The sequence below is a fragment of the Bombyx mandarina genome, chromosome 26 (genome assembly GCF_030267445.1).
Source record: "Bombyx mandarina strain Sakado chromosome 26, ASM3026744v2".
Classification (NCBI taxonomy): Eukaryota; Metazoa; Arthropoda; class Insecta; order Lepidoptera; family Bombycidae; genus Bombyx; species Bombyx mandarina.
The window spans coordinates 2,861,861-2,879,656 of record NC_143232.1 but is presented as its reverse complement, the minus strand read 5'-3'; the positions used below and the strand labels follow the sequence as shown (position 1 = coordinate 2,879,656).

The following is a 17,796-nucleotide window of genomic DNA, read 5'->3' as shown; positions in this document are numbered from 1 at the left end:
CGCGGAAGGGAGCCATATAACATGGTTCTCGTCGCCCTCCAGCCTACCCCCGAGGGTAAGCAAATATTCAATATCCGAACGGTCTGTAGCCTTTCCGGAATCGCCGTCGAAACCCCACACAAGAGAGGCACACTTAGCCAGTGCCATAACTGCCAATTATACGGGCATTCTTCCCGTAACTGTCACGCGCGCCCCCGATGCGTCAAGTGTTTAGGCGATCAAGCCACGGCCCTATGCACTCGCGATCATATCAATCGCGACGGAACCGCCTAGCTGCGTCCTGTGTCGAACACAGGGTCACCCCGCAAATTACCGCGGATGCTCCCGAGCCCCGAAAATAAATCGCCGCGTCGCCCGCCAAAACCGCCTCCGAGCTTCCGGCCCAGACATCAAAGCCTCGGCACCCTCTGTGTCGCAGGCTAAGCCAGCGTTCGTTCCGGCGGCGGTGCCCAGTGTCTCGGCCTGGGCGAAACCGCTGCCGTACAGGAATACGGCTACAACTCCCTCCTCCGCGATTCGTCCCGCCCCCGCGACTCGTCCCTCTCCCGCGACTTGCCCTCCGACCGCGTCCGACAATCTCGCTTTAGCGATCGACTTCTTTCAGTCGATCAACTTTGAGCGCGTTAACGCTTTGGGCGACGCCATTCGCGCTGCCTCCACTGCACAACACTTTATCGCCGTTGTGCAAGAATACGCCGACGTATACGCGTCATTAAATACGTACGTCCTCCCCTCACTCCGCCGGTAATCAATAGCGTATATAAGTAGAATAAAGCCCCTATCCGTAACGATAGGATTTTTTAACGCTTACGGTCTCGCAAATCAACGTGATCAGGTTTCTGACTTTTTGCGTGACCATCAAATTGATATCTTTTTAGTGCAGGAGACCCTACTTAAGCCCGCGCGCCGTGACCCTAAAATCGCGAACTATAACATGGTCAGGAACGACAGGCTCTCTGCTCGTGGTGGTGGTACCGTCATTTACTATAGAAGAGCCCTGCATTGCGTCCCGCTCGATCCTCCCGCGCTCGCTAATATCGAAGCATCAGTGTGCCGAATCTCACAGACGGGACACGCGCCGATCGTTATCGCGTCCGTTTATCTTCGATGTCGAGGCGCTGCTCGGCATGGGGAGCTCAGTCATTCTGGCGGGCGACCTAAATTGTAAACATATCAGGTGAAACTCACACACCACAACCCCGAATGGCAGGCGGCTTGACGCGTTAGTCGATGATCTCGCCTTCGATATCGTCGCTCCGCTAACCCCGACTCACTACCCGCTAAATATCGCGCATCGCCCGGATATACTCGACATAGCGTTATTAAAAAACGTAACTCTGCGCTTACACTCGATCGAAGTAGTTTCAGAGTTAGATTCAGACCACCGTCCCGTCGTTATGAAGCTCGGTCGCGCTCCCGATTCCGTCCCCGTCACGAGGACTGTGGTGGATTGGCACACGCTGGGCATCAGCCTGGCTGAATCTGATCCACCATCGCTCCCGTTTAACCCGGACTCTACCCCGTCTCCTCAGGATACCGCTGAAGCCATAGACATCTTAACGTCACACATCACCTCGCCTTTAGATAGGTCATCGAAACAAGTTGGAGCGGAGGACTTCCTTCACCGCTTCAAATTGTCCGACGATATTAGAGAACTCCTTAGAGCTAAGAACGCCTCGATACGCGCCTACGACAGGTATCCTACCGCGGAAAATCGTATTCGAATGCGTGCCCTGCAACGCGACGTAAAGTCTCGCATCGCCGAAGTCCGAGATGCCAGATGGTCTGATTTCTTAGAAGGACTCGCGCCCTCCCAAAGGTCTTACTACCGCTTAGCTCGTACTCTCAAATCGGATACGGTAGTAACTATGCCCCCCCTCGTAGGTCCCTCAGGCCAACTCGCAGCGTTTGATGATGACGAAAAAACAGAGCTGCTGGCCGATACATTGCAAACCCAGTGCACGCCCAGCACTCAATCCGTGGACCCTGTTCATGTAGAATTAGTAGACAGTGAGGTAGAACACAGAGTCTCCTTGCCACCCTCGGATACGTTACCACCCGTCACCCCGATGGAAGTTAAAGACTTGATCAAAGACCTACGTCCTCGCAAGGCTCCCGGTTCCGACGGTATATCCAACCGCGTTATTAAACTTCTACCCGTCCAACTCATCGTGATGTTGGCATCTATTTTCAATGCCGCTATGGCGAACTGTATCTTTCCCGCGGTGTGGAAAGAAGCGGAAGTTATCGGCATACATAAACCCGGTAAACCAAAAAATCATCCGACGAGCTACCGCCCGATTAGCCTCCTCATGTCTCTAGGCAAACTGTATGAGCGTCTGCTCTACAAACGCCTCAGAGACTTCGTCTCATCCAAGGGCATTCTCATCGAGGAGCAATTCGGTTTCCGTACAAATCACTCATGCGTTCAACAGATGCACCGCCTCACGGAGCACATTCTTGTGGGGCTTAATCGACCAAAACCGTTATACACGGGAGCTCTCTTCTTCGACGTCGCAAAAGCGTTCGACAAAGTCTGGCACAACGGTTTGATTTTCAAACTATTCAACATGGGCGTGCCGGATAGTCTCGTGCTCATCATACGGGACTTCTTGTCGAACCGCTCTTTTCGATATCGAGTCGAGGGAACCCACTCCTCCCCACGACTTCTCACAACTGGAGTCCCGCAAGGCTTTGTCCTCTCACCCCTCCTATTTAGCTTATTTGTTAATGATATTCCCCGGTCGCCGCCGTCCCATTTAGCTTTATTCGCCGACGACACGACTGTTTACTATTCCAGTAGAAACTAATCGCGAAGAAGCTTCAGAGCGCAGCCCTAGCCCTAGGACAGTGGTTCCGAAAATGGCGCATAGACATCAACCCAGCGAAAAGTACTGCGGTGCTATTTCAGAGGGGAAGCTCCACACGGATTTCCTCCCGGATTAGGAGGAGGAATCTCACACCCCCGATTACTCTCTTCAGATAACCCATACCCTGGGCCAGGAAGGTCAAGTACCTGGGCGTTACCCACGATGCATCGATGACATTCCGCCCGCATATAAAATCAGTCCGTGACCGTGCCGCGTTTATTCTCGGTAGATTCTACCCCGTGATCTGTGAGCGGAGTAAAATGTCCCTTCGGAACAAGGTGACACTTTACAAAACTTGCATAAGGCCCGTCATGACTTACGCGAGTGCGGTGTTCGCTCACGCGGCCCGCACACACATAGACAACCTCCAATCTCTACAATCCCGCTTTTGCAGGTTAGCCGTCGAAGCTCCGTGGTTCGTGAGGAACGTTGACCTACACGACGACCTGGGCCTCGAATCTATCCAGAAATACATGAAGTCAGCGTCGGAACGGTACTTCGATAAGGCTATGCGTCATGATAATCGCCTTATCGTTGCCGCCACTGACTACTCCCCGAATCCTGATCACGCAGGAGCCAGTCACCGTCGACGCCCTAGACACGTCCTTACGGATCCATCAGATCCAATAACCTTTGCATTAGACGCCTTCAGCTCTAACACTAGGAGCAGGCTTAGGGACCTCGGTAACCGTACTCGTCGAACTCGACAAAGAGTTCGCCGTGCAACCTAACCCATGAATCAGCTCGCTGAGTTTCTCGCCGGATCTTCTCAACGGGTCGCGATTCCGATCCGGTAGTAGATTCATTCGCGAAGCAGCTACTCTTGAGCTGTTAGGTCTCCTTCGGAGGCGCACGGGTAGCTGTTAGCAAATCCCACCCCTCCTGGCTGAGCCTTTGCTCGCCCACCTGTCCTGGTGAAACTGGAAAGGCCTCCGGGCCACCAGTATTCCTTCAATCATAAAAAAAAAAAAATCTTTTTTTCCATTCAATCTCCATGTTTAATGTACAATGTAAATCGTTACTTTCGTAGCTATAAGTCCCTAAGTAGTAGTTAGGCGTTGAGATTCATTCAGAGCCTGTATTGAAGAAAGAGAGGACAACTAGAATAATTTATTAAAAAATAATCGGCATTCAGTTACAGTTGTTTTATACTCTTTATTTTTATACCAATATCAAAAGTCATGACGAAGGGTTCCTCACGAGACATAGTAACGTTTAAGTAGTCGTTCATTTTCTTAACTCAAAATCAACGTAGCAGCTGTCTGAAGGTGTCATAATCACATCCATTTTGAATTCAATCTTAGATATATCTGCAGTAACTTTGTATCGTCGTACTAAATGCGCCAGTATGATCTTCGTCGATATGAGAGCGTAGGTTTTACCTGTCAAAATATAAGTTTCAAAATTGAACTTTAATGGATTCATATTTCAAATATGCGAAATTATTATAACTTGAGGTCCCGCAGTAGTCGAATTTTTTTTTTTTTATTGCTTTTATGGGTGGACGAGCTCACAGCCCACCTGGTGTTAAGTGGTTACTGGAGCCCATAGACATCCACAACGTAAAATGCGCCACCCACCTTGAGATACAAGTTCTAAGGTCTCATGTATAGTTACAACGGCTGCCCACCCTTCAAACCGAAACGCATTATTGCTTCACGGCAGAAATAGGCAGGGTGGTGGTACCCACCCGCGCGGACTCACAAGAGGTCCTACCACCAGTAATTACGCAAATTATAATTTTCGACTATAATTAATTGGAATTGTAAGTCTGTACACTATTATGATTGTATTTTCGAAGACTATATACTTCTATAATCACAAATTTCGCTAAGACTACTTAGAATACTTACTATAGAAAAATATTAATAAAGAGAAACAATATTTAATCTATTCTCAATTTGACCACAGACGTCAAGAACAAAAGTTTGACAATAAATAAATATTATGAATGCGTGTGTGCGTCAAATACATGGTAGTATGTGTAATGTTTTCTTTATTGATTTAATGTATCTTTTATGCATTAATTTAAAAAAATATTAGCATTGTTCACTTCTTCTCTATATCTAATATATAAAATTCTCGTGTCACAGTTTTCGTTGCCATACTCCTCCGAAACGGCTTGACCGATTTTGATGAAATTTTTTGTGCTTATCCGGTATCTATGAGAATCGGCCAACATCTGTTTTTCATCCCCCTAAATGTGAGGGGTAGTCCACCCCTAAATATATTTTTTTATTTTTTAGACAAAATTTTTAATTTCTATTTTTTTATGATACAGCATACAAAGATACATACAACCCTAAATTTGCACCCCTCTACGATCAACCCTTATTTTTTATTTGCTAATTAAAAACAAAATTTTTTGCAAGATTTTTGTTTTTATTTTGTCATGACTTAGAATAAAAAATTTCATATTGCTCTGAAATTTTCACCCCTCTACGATCAACCCCTATTTTTTATTTGTTAATTATAAATTTTAAATTTTTTGGTAAGATTTTATTTTTTATTTTGTCATGACTTAAAATAAAAAAATATATATTACTCTCAATTTTCACTCTTATACGATCAACCCCTATTTTTCCATCCCGATTTTTATTTTTTTTATTCTATGCACAGATCCGCAATAAGGTTGCAAGATGGCAATCAAATATTATAATTGTAGTACGATAAATTCTTATTCAGAGTTTATAATTTCAAGTTCCTTTAATTATGATTTTTTTTTAATTCAATTTGATCTCCTGCCCTCGCCGGTCGACTACTGATCAACTATCAATCGATCAGTTATCCCCGCCAGGTGTCACCACTCATCCAGCAAACATCACGTAGTAGGGATGAGGACGAAGCCGGTCTCCTGTCTTACTCACTATACATTTTTCAGCCATGTTTCTTTGGTTTTATTTGTGTATCAATAGTATGTTCAATAGGTCTGAGAATCGGCTACTATCTATATTTCATACCTCTAAGTGATAAGGGTTGTTCACCCCAAACATATTTTTTTTTCGATAAAGGTTTTTGGTTATAATGAGGTATAGTCCCCGGCACGTAACTTGGCAAGAGTCGCTAGATGCGCAGAAGTCGTTTTTTAGGTCTCTTTTGTTGTCAAGCGGGACGCGGGGAAAGACGAAGCACCGTTCCGAGCGCGCATTGGTGAGTCAGTCGACCCTCACCTCCCGCACCGCGTCCACGTTCCGTTCGCTCCCGGTTACACATGCGCCTACTAAAGTTGTAGGAACCCTTTGTTTATATTTAGTTTTTGTTACGAGTTGTTATTATTGTTTTAAATTTAGTTTTTGTTACGAGTCTTATTGTTTTAAATTTGTTTGCAATGGCAGGACCAAATACCAATCAATGACCATAATTATAGTCGATTCAGTCATTGAGCGTTTTATTACTTACGCCAGTGACGACAGCGACTCTTCGTTATGTTGACGATGAGGATGCAACTCCTTCCACCAGCTCAGGTGCTACCATAAATTTAATCCAAGGGGTAGCACTATTAGAAAAAGATAGTGACGACGGCGACACATAATTTTTTATAAAGTATATTTTGTTAAATAAACTTTTTAACTTTTAATTGTATTTTATTTATAACACCTAATACACTTCACGAATTCCTCTCTTTTCTTTAACTTTCTTCTAAGCACACAGGCTTAAAAATAAATTATGGCAAATAAAAAATTTAATAAAATAAAATAAACATATATGCGGGCAATAAAAGTGACCATTTTTTTGTTGAAATGTACACTATGCGCGACATTACCCCCACTACACCAAAATCTTGCCAACTTACGTGCCGCTTACTATATGTGGTTGAATGAGGTTTTTGAGAATTTTATATATTAGACTAGAATTTCCCTAGAAATCTTATTTAAGGCAACACAGCGTTTGCCGGGTCAGCTAGTTATCTATAAGTGTGGAAAATTTCATACTACTCCGTCCGCGCAATTTTCGTAAAAAGGGATACAAAGTTTTTGCTTCACGTATAAATATATAGATATTAATAACCGGTAAAAGTTATAGAGTTGATGGACCGAGAGGATGAATCTTGCGTTTTTGTTGAAAACCTTATAATATAATAGCGATGATACGTAACAACTGGAACTATTAGTTAGTATTAGTTCTAGAGATCGGAAGCTAACTGCTTGGTATGATGACGGAAATACTGGAGCCAAAGCAATTCTGTCGGAGAGCAATATATATTGTTTAAGGATTTTTTGACATCGAGGCGTGAAAGGCTATTTGATTTAAGCGATATTTTTGCAACTTTACAAGAGAGCCATTGAAAGTTTAAAATTTGGAAAAAAATATCATGCCAAACAACTTCTTCAGATATTTGAATGGGGTAGACTTATCTGATCACTCGTCGACATTATATATAACACTAAGACCGTGTAAAGATCCGAAATGCACCGGTCATTACTTGACCCTAATGAATGATCTTAACAATCGTGCTAAGCACGGATGAGACGTTCGACGGAACGGAAGCTCTAGTGATGAAAAAAACGGACCGAAAATCTTCTGTCGGAGATAAATATGTTTTTTTTATAAAGAATAATACCCTAAAACCATGTAACGACCCGAAATGCATTGGTGATTCCTTGATCTCATTGGTCGATCTTAACAATCGCAGTAGAAATTGACAAACCGTTTACATGTTTACCTAATTATTTGCTTACGGTATGCCTGGACGTTCAGTAAATACATTTCCAATAAAGCTTACCGATACAATTCCGTTTCCCGACGCTGAATCCTGCGAATGCATTAGGGTCGTCGGGCACACCTCCGGGCTCCAACCAGCGCTCTGGTCGGAACGTGTGCGCGTCAGGGCCCCACACTGGGTGGCGGTTCAGACCATAAATACCCAACACGCAGTTACTGTTGGCCGGTATCGTGTAGTTCTCTGAAGAAATAACATAATTGTGTGTGTTAGTGCATGTACTTATTGATGTTTCATTGTACGTGTATGAATTTATGACTAAATTAAAGTCGCTTATGTATTTGAAAGAACTTTGGATAAACAATTAAAATTTATTTTACCCTTCATGCTTATAACAATTTTTTTTAATATCACTAAAATTTGGGGTAACAGGGGCTACAGGCGACAGAGGGCTATAGTCGACATTTCCCGCCGGTCGGGAAATTGGGAACATTCGCAAATTCTGCCCAACTTGTGACATGATGTCGAAGCGCTAATTATATCATATAATTGGCACAGGAACTGAGAATCGATACGATGATACTTTCTAACAGTGGAAAACGTAAATGTTTTTATAATTTTTTTATTTAGAATTAATGGAAGACCAGACACATCCCGCTATCCACATTATACACCCTATGTAACGGGTTGTCGTGAAATGTGAAAATCGTGGTAAGAACCCATTTATAATATTCCATAAATAGTTGAGTATTCTTTATTCTTTAAAATTAATAAATTTATGGATTATTGTATAATAGGTCCAAGCGTATTCATTCTCATGTTGCTCTAAGTTTTGGCAAAATTTTATGACCGCCTCTGGTTGAGGTTTTATGACGGACGTCAACCCTTCTTGAGAATGCTTTTGTTGACCTTGGGTCTAGTATTGGCTTTGATCAGTCTTTGACTCTTAGTCGCCTTCTACGACACACATGAGCTAAGTTTGGGTTAGGGGTATTCTTAGGCGCCCACCACACACAGCAATCAGGTTGGTAAGAGAGTATTAACTATGAATGTGGAAGGATATAGAGGAAGATGTAGACCTAAGAAGAAATGGATGGATTGCGTGAAAGACGATTTGCGTAAGAGGGGAGTGAACGAAGAAATGGTATATGATAGCGGATTATGGAAGGAGAAAATATGTTGCGCCGACCCCAGGGGACTGGGAGGAGGAGAATGGCAGGAGAATGATGATATAGGTCCAAAGTCCAAGCGTACTTAGTTTTATTTCATTTTCCGGCTTTCTCAAAACAAGTGGAATGGTCGGATATAGTCTTAACGTTTCCTTCAGAACAGCTTCTGTGTAAACTAATCTCGGATGGTGGTGTTTTTCTACATCATCATCCGAAACTCCGCACACTGATGCAACTCTGCAATAAAATTAGATTTTAATCATATTTTTTGTCGCACAGTAATGCTTAAGCTGATTTGTTGTATGTATCTAATAATAATATTTTTGATGAAATTAATTTTGTAAGCTTCATAAAACGGAACAGATATAAGTTAGGGAGTAACAGTTTAGTGTTTTCACGTTTTGAACACGTCGTCCCAAATTTCATTATGTGTTTTACTTCAGTATGTTTATTTTCAAATAGCTAGCTCACATGGTCACCCGCTCACTTGGCATGGTCCCTAGACCCACCTGGTGTTAAGTGGTTACCGAAGCTCATAGAAATAACCAACGTAAATGCCACCGCCTAACTTTCGGCACGACTTCTAGTCTCAGTTCTATTGTACAGGGGCTGCCCCACTCTTTAAGCTAGGACATATTACTGCTTCACAGCAGAAATAGGTAGGGTAGTAATACTCATCGTTTTTTCTGGATTGATTCCTATTACACGATATTATTCCTCGATCCAGTATGTCGTTCACGAAGTAGTATTAAGTACATTTTTATTATTATTATTTTTATGGCATAGATGGTTGGACGACCTCACAGCCCACAGCTATGAGAGCCCATAGACATCTACAACGTAAATGCCGCCCCTCGCCTTGAGATATGGGTTCTAAGGTCTCAGTATAGTTACAACGGCTGCCCCTCCCTTCAAACCGCATTACTGTTCGACGGCAGAGATCAGCAGGGCAGTGGTACCTACCCGTCCTTAATTAAACCCGCAGTGTACTGAAAAGGTACCTGCTTGCGAATTTCGAACGCTGGCACAGCCGTATCGCTCTATACAAATGCACCGAATGCCTTATCTTTTAAGCCATGATTACTTCACGTTCTACAGCTCTACCATTCGAATCGGAAAGCTTGACTACTTCGTGGCTGAATTGAGCTAACATTGTGGAAACAATCCGTGCGGACTTTCTACCTATGCTGATAGCCTTAAGCTAACATGAAGGTGAGCTCACGGGGCTCAAAACAGTGTGTTGCTAAAACTGGCCCTAGCAAGAGCAGCGCTTTGCAGAATCTACCACCGGATCGGAAACGCGACCCACTGAGAAGATCCGGCGAGAGACTCAGTGGGCTGTGTCTATGGGTTAATTCGCTCGCCGAGCCCTTCGTCGCAAGCGACGAGTTCGAGGCGGACGGACGGTGACCATTGCTTGTGGTACCTAAAAGCACCGTTAATGAATCGGAATGATCCGTAATGACCTGTATTGGGTGACTTCGACTATTTACCATTCGGTCTGCAGGATCGGGTATGTAATTCCCAGCGGCCACGACAAGAGGGTTCTCATGTCGCGCCGCCTTTTCAGGGTGGCGCAATGATACCAACTGTAGATACTCACTGACTGAGTCAAGCTCCAGGTCATCATGGAGGTCCACGTTCCTTAGGAACCATGGTGCTCCGACGGCTATCCTGTAAAAACGAGATTGAATAACTTGAAGGGGTTTCAAGTTAGTGCGGGGCGCGTAAGCGAATACCTACTACATACATACACGTACACGTCATGACGGGGCTTATGCAAGTTTTGTAGAGTATCATCTTATTTCGAAGGGACAATTTGCTTCGCTTGCAAATCAAAGGGTAGAACCGTCCTAATATGAAGGCGGCACGGTCGCGTACCGTTTTGATGTGGGGACGGAAATAAGATGATACTCTACAAAACTTGCATAAGCCCCGTCATGACGTGTATGCAAGTGTAGTAGGTATTCGCTTACGCGGCCCGCACCAACTTGAAACCCTTTCAAGTTATTCAATCTCGTTTTTACAGGATAGCCGTCGGAGCACCATGGTTCCTAAGGAACATGGACCTCCATGATGACCTGGAGCTTGACTCAGTCAGTGAGTATCTACAGTTGGTATCATTGCGCCACCCTGAGAAGGCGGCACGACATGAGAACCCTCTTGTCGTGGCCGCTGGGAATTACATACCCGATCCTGTAGACCAAATGGTAAATAGTCGAAGTCACCCAATACAGGTCATTACGGATCATTCCGATTCATTAACGGTGCTTTTAGGTACCACAAGCAATGGTCACCGTCCGTCCGCCTCGAACTCGTCGCTTGCGACGAAGGGCTCGGCGAGCGAATTAATCCATAGACACAGCCCACTGAGTCTCTCGCTGGATCTTCTCAGTGGGTCGCGTTTCCGATCCGGTGGTAGATTCTGCAAAGCGCTGCTCTTGCTAGGGCCAGTGTTAGCAACACTCCGTTTAGAGCCCCGTGAGCTCACCTTCATGTTAGGGCGAAGTCGAAATAGCCTCTTAAGGCTATCAGCATAGGTAGGCAAAAAAAGACAGCCAGCCAGCTTAATTGACTTCAATGATAAGCTTCTGTACAATGTACTGAGCAAGATGGAATTAAGAAATATTCGAATACCTTCTGTATTCGAAACTAAAAAATTCTACAAATTGTTTTCATAAATATAAACTATAAACTCACTCCTGGTAAACTTTATCCTGGATTTCAGGGTATGAGCCCAATACCATCACGACAACCAACGTGAGCTGTGACGATGTATCAGATCCAGCAAGTATAAGTGTATCGACTTCATCCCTGATCTCTTCGTCCGTTAAGGCATCGCCATCCGAGTCTTTCAAGAGCAGCTCTAACATTGATTTGAATTTTCTTTCTGTAACGTTTGATGAAATTATAACTCGAAGAGAACCGCCCAACCGAAACCGAAAGAGCAGTGCAGCCCCAAACTTTACGATCACACGAATACGATCGACTACCGAACAGATTTGCGCATTGCATACTTCCTAGGCGGCAGACTTGTCAAGGTTATAAACCTTTTTTTTTATTGCTTAGACGGGTGGACGAGGTCATAGATAGGACTTGGCGTTAAGTGGTTACTGGAGTCCATAGACATCTAAAACGTAAATACGCCACCCACCTTGAGATATAAGTTGTAAGGTCTCAGTATAGTTACAATAGCTATCCCACCCTTCAGACCGAAACGCATTACTGCTTCACGGCAAAAATAGGCGGAGTGGTGGTACCTACCTGTGAGGACTCACAGAGGCCCTGCCACCAATAATAAATATATCATATCAATAATATATCACTGATATATAGGTTTTTGTCATTTGCGTTTGACTAAAATATAAATTCAAAAAACAAGAATTAAATTCAATGGCAGATACACTAGCTTAAAAAGTTCGGAAACAGATTTAGATGAAATTTTATCTAACACTGATTTAGTTTGTTGAAAATTTGTTCTTTATTATCTTTGAGGCATGTGTTTGACATGAATGCACCAGACGTCTTGTTTAGACGATAACCAATATGATGTTTCAAATTTTTGAGCAGATGATCATTAAATGAGTTATTTAATGATAATGATCATTAAATGAGTTATTTAATGATGATGATCGTTAAATGAGTTATTTAATGAGGATGATCATTAAATAATTAGCACAAGTATAAAATTGAACTCGACGTTGAAATAAATAATTAACAGTTTCTAGGTTACGTACCAGTGGCATAGCCATTTTCGTTAGATCGTTCTTTATTCAAAGCTTCCCGTTTATTTTTTATGATCTGAAAATTGCACACAAGATCTAATTAAATAAAAGAAAACATAAATAGTACTAACAATCAATTCATTGAATTTACAAAATCTCTAAATGTAGTTACTTTTTATTAAAAAAAAAATTAAATAAAATAAATAAAATATATAAATAAAATAAGCTCGCTAGACGGACGAAAGATGCGCGAGCAAAGTGAAGACGATCACAAAAATATAGATAAGTAGCTACATTTCTAATAAGCAAAAGTTTTCAGTATTTGAATTATTTAAAAAAAGAGATTGGTTATTAAATAAACTGGTTTTAATACTAATTCTGGTTTTTAATACAGAAGTTAATTTCACTTTTATAAAATGTCCCAAAAGTATGAAAAAATAAAGAAGATCTAATTTTTTATCCTTCTATAAAAAAGTGGAATGGATGATACTCAATGGCTACAGAGCGAAGTGAGACTTCTGCGATTGTACTGTCTAAGTGAAAGTGAGTGCGGGACACGAAAGAGAACGAGAGCTCCAATAATTCTTTCGCAGACATCTGAAGATGTATACGACATGGATGCATTTTCCATATTTGGATTGCCAAGCTAAGGAAATGTTTCAGCGTTGGTCTCTCGCACTCACAGTCCTACTGCTTCCAATACGCATCTGATGAGCTCCTCCGGATCCTTCAAATATTTTGTCATCTTTTGTCATCTTTTGTCTGGTGAAAATATGTGAAAGTCCATGCGAACGCTACGCTAAATGTGATGATGCCCTTACCTTTTTCGACGCCGTTAGTATTGTCTCGATCACTTCTTCCTCTTTTTTCTTTAAAGCGCTCAGTTTGTAAAAGAACGAATAGTGCAATAGAAAGTTCTGGAACCTACGTGTCAGCAGGGCCAATAATACATCAACAGCATGAATATACTTCTTGTTGAAATCAGAATCTTCCACTTCTATGCCGAATGCCGTTGCTGTATTGGAAAATTCATAGAATGAAATAGATATCTAATGTTTTGTGCTACCGAATATAGAATCTAAAAGCAAATTCACGCAAAAGTCTAAACTGCGATTTTGTCAATGATGTTCAACATACATGGCTTGAGTGAATACGTTTGCAATAAGCCCACACTTTCTCGATACCGATTACAACTAGGATCTTGTAATACGGCACTGGCATCATCACCCTTTTCACAAGTTGCCTGGCTATTGTGCTCATTTTATATCTCGCAAGTAACACAACGTTGGGCTAGGCCGTCTAGTATTCTTATTAGATATAGTTGTTTGCATATTAATTTATGACCCAAATATTGTAAATAGATTTACGAGGTAACACCATCACTATCGACTAAGCTAATCATCGTTTATTGTCGGAAGCCAAGACCCACTTCGGAGTCAAAGCGACAGCGCAGTAGTTGTAGTACATAATCAACAGTGGCAGCAAAGACCTATTTGTTCGCCAACAAAATGATTAAAACGACGCTACTCACATAATAATGTATTTAAAGCCATTTCTCTGAAAACTGTGTCGATAAGCACCGGGCCGCTCTTCATTTGGATTTCGATGGCGGAAATCACATTTCTGGATTTACGGTTGAATACAACTGTATAGATGTTTAACATTTGCTGACTGAACGCCGGGTTCAATAGTTTGCGGTGACGCTTCCATGTCTCTCCTGAAATTCATCATAGCATGAATACTGACTTATACACAATGCCCCTGCAAGTCAGTATGGACTGTGTAGATCGTCGTGCCCTAAAGGATAAGACGTCCGGTGCATTCGTATGTAACGATGCACTGGTGTTCGAATCCCGCAGGCGGGTACCAATTTTTTTAATGAAATAAGTACTTAACAAATGTTCACGATTGACTTCCACGGTGAAGGAATAACATCGTGTAGTAAAAATCAAATTCGCAAAATTATATTTTGCGTAATCACTGGTGGTAGATACCTCTTGTGAGTCCGCGCGGGTAGGTACCACTACCCTACCTATTTCTGCCGTGAAGCAGTAATGCGTTTCGGTTTGAAGGTTGGGGTAGCCGTTGTAACCATACTGAGACCTTAGAACTTATATCTCAATGTGGGTGGCGCATTTACGTTGTAGATATCTATGAGTTTCAAACCACTTAACATCAGATGGGCTGTGAGGTCGTCCACCCATTTAAGCAATAAAAAAAACGTTACAATTGAAATTTCGACCTTTCGTCTTGGTGTGGGTGGGCGCATATACGTGGTGATGCCTAGAAGTATCGATGACCACCAACCAACCAACAAGCAAGATCTTTTCTTGTCAAAGATCTTTTTTGCCATGTACCTTCCGGCTTTGGTATGAACTCCCCTTCACGGTGTTTTCCGAGCGCTATGACGTGTCCTTCTTCAAACGAGGCTTGCGGAGAGTACTTAATGGTAGGCAGCGGCTTGGCTCTGCCCCTGGCATTGCTGACGTCCATGAGCGACGGTGACCACTTACCATCAGGTGGGCCGTATGCTCGTCTGCCCACAAACAATAAAAAATAAATAAATAAAAGCACTCGATGCTCACTATTTTTACAGAATTTTCAAAATCAAACTCACCTGATGACGTGATGAGACCATCCCCCAACCAGTTGCTCGCGAACTGATAGACAAAATGTTTCTGAAGTGTGCCGTTGGCTACTGTCAAATTGTCTTCTGGGTCTGTTATAACTGTAATCAACATGTAAAGTAATTTGATTATATACTTCTTAGTATATTTTTTTGTGGTTTTATAATTTACGGAAAACTTAATCATTAATGCGCAGACTTGTTCATGACCCACCGTTGTTGGTTATTTTTTAAATACTTTCATTACCTTCGAGGGCAAACAAGCCGGTAGCGAATGGTTAATGTTGCACATGAACCTCGAGAATGCAAATAACACAGTTAAGCATTTGGCAAATCCCAAAGACCCCCTTTACCTGCCTTAAACTATTTATATTAAATTAAAGGTTAAATTTTACTTAGAAATACTATTTATTCCAAAGTTATTCCAAATTAATATTTTCTTCAATTTTCACTGATCATAACTAAAATTACTTTAGCGGCTTAATCTTAAATGTATTACTAATACATTCATTATTAGTGGTTACATTTATATTCGTCTTAATTGATAAAAAATCTACATACAATAGTAATTTGAGAGTCCTAATCTTAGAATCGCGACACCGCCCTTCTTGTTTGACTCTTCGCATGCATATTTCACAGTTTGCAGTAATCCTGAAAAGTGTGAATAAACATAGAAAGAAAGCTCATTATTGTTCGTTTTGTATATATAGGTATAGTAAAATAGAAAATTCTCTATGTATAAAATAGTACTAATGAATTACGAGACTTAATCGCCTAGAGCCGCCGTTTTCAACTTGTGTCATCAACTTGTATTACAGTGCTTATTATGTTTTGAAGCTAGCCTTCGAAGCCAAAATGCGCACGGTGTGAAAATAAGTGATCAGTGGCGCTTAGGGACATCCAACATTGCCCCGGCATTACCCAGCGACTATCTGATAATGTTTTAAATGTTTTGCCTTAAACGCTCAACACACAAAATTTTTTCGGTGAACGGTTATCACAATAATATTTAATAATATATATTAACGTGTAATTTTATTTAATTAAAGTAATTTATTAACATTTAGTAATATTTAATATATAATAATTATATGACATAGACGGTAAAATATTCGAAATAAATTTAAAATAAAGAGAATAACAGCGTGATCAAACCCTAAAAGTAGTTATTTCTGTCTAATAGTTCTAGCATTGCTAAAACTGATGAGCGTCAGGGAATACTTTAATATTACATGTAATAAGCAAAAATTAAACCTTCCGACGAATCAAAAACTTACTTTTGCCGCCCCCGATAATCATGTGGGTATGTCCAATAACAGGCAAATAATTATTACACAAAGGAACATTACTGTGACGCTCAGCGATGGAATAGAATAGCAACAAGACACAAACAACAACTAAGATAATTGGAATAAACATCTTGATATCTAAGAGCTGAGAAATGAAACTGTCCTTAAGTACCGAAGTATCTGTCTTATATCACGTTACAACAAAACAATTCTAGTGGGTTCTTTTTGTTTAGAATATCTTAACTTTGTCTGACCTTTGACAAATAATGAAATAAACATATGTGTGGCGAGCCGTTACGGGATGTCAAGTGGGCAAGACGGATTTTCGGAACAGTTTATTCAATTTTACACCCACCTATCCAACCTATCCAGCGCTGGTAAGCTAAGGCGCTATTCCAGCTATGCTCGGGCGGATAGGTGCTCATGGACTTATCCTGAAAGAACTTGCGAACACCAGTCCTAGCAAGAACGGTACTTCGCTGAACCTAATATCGGATCAGAATCATGACCTACTGAGAAGATCTGGGGGGGTAGCAGGCTGTCTATGAGCTAGATTGCACGTCGAACTTAGTGCGTCGACAGCTTAAAAGCACAAAGTGTGGATCCGGAAGATCCAACAACACATGTTTTGAACGACGGCGGCTTTTTTCGCGGCGCTTTTTCGTCTGCGACCAAGTTGCATTTTTGCTCGGTCGATTTTACACCACCATTTGCAAACGGAACTATATTGTCCCTTCATAAGATCAGTCCCTTCTACATACGCTTGAATACGTTCCGTCATGTCTTACGCAAATGTAGTGCTCCTTCACAGTTTATTTGACTCCCAGGCCCATTCTGTATGTTAGCCGTCGGAGCACATGGTACGCGAGGAATATACTTTTTCGAAAAAACGGCACATCATTTTAACGCTCTGATCGTCGACATTTCTAGCATTTGTTCATCCTACCTAGTAGGATGACACTGAACACACTGATGCCACAGAATGGGCCTGGGAGTCAAATAAACTGTGAAGGAGCACTACATTTGCGTAAGACATGACGGAACGTATTCAAGCGTATGTAGAAGGGACTGATCTTATGAAGGGACAATATAGTTCCGTTTGCAAATGGTGGTGTAAAATCGACCGAGCAAAAATGCAACTTGGTCGCAGACGGTCTTCATATGGGGACAGAATATCATATCTCTGCCGAGGGTGACACCTAGGTATTTGACCTTCGAAGTCCAAGACATGCTAACCAAAGTTTTTTATGGCTGGAATTGAATCATCACGCCTAATACGGAAGGAGACATTTGCAATGGTAAAAGGAGAGCGACCTGTTTTGAAAAGTACTGCCGTGCTTTTCTTGGCACCCACCAACGGGATGGGATGCCGCCAACGACGAGATGACATTGATGACTTATTTATGTGTCATCGCTAAAATTATTTATTTATTTAAGGATTACCGACAGGGTTTACA

At 41.9% G+C, this 17,796-nt stretch overlaps 1 protein-coding gene across 1 annotated transcript; it reads right to left on the bottom strand.

Moving 5' to 3' along the window:
- Positions 1 to 3,965: 3,965 nt before the first annotated feature.
- LOC149499773 (cytochrome P450 4c21-like) lies at positions 3,966 to 16,495 on the bottom strand. Its single transcript, XM_089738785.1, has 10 exons — positions 16,328 to 16,495; positions 15,612 to 15,701; positions 15,042 to 15,152; positions 13,956 to 14,141; positions 13,246 to 13,439; positions 12,437 to 12,500; positions 11,400 to 11,589; positions 8,785 to 8,936; positions 7,594 to 7,773; positions 3,966 to 4,252 (listed from the first exon to the last, which is right to left on the bottom strand). The coding sequence occupies exons 1-10, from the start codon at positions 16,467 to 16,469 to the stop codon at positions 4,098 to 4,100; spliced, it is 1,464 nt and encodes a 487-aa protein (XP_089594911.1). The 5' UTR covers positions 16,470 to 16,495; the 3' UTR covers positions 3,966 to 4,097.
- Between the last annotated feature and the right edge of the window lie 1,301 nt (positions 16,496 to 17,796).

What these genes read in the sequence shown, in the direction of transcription:
- LOC149499773 (XM_089738785.1), bottom strand. Translation starts at nt 16,469, where the DNA reads ATGTTTATTCCAATTATCTTAGTTGTTGTTTGTGTCTTGTTGCTATTC. An exon ending in TGGTCTCATCACGTCATCAG is followed by an intron (nt 14,142 to 15,041) that starts GTGAGTTTGATT and finishes GATGAATTTCAG; the next exon opens with GAGAGACATGGAAGCGTCAC. An exon ending in CAGGATAAAGTTTACCAGGA is followed by an intron (nt 8,937 to 11,399) that starts GTGAGTTTATAG and finishes ATTTTATTGCAG; the next exon opens with AGTTGCATCAGTGTGCGGAG.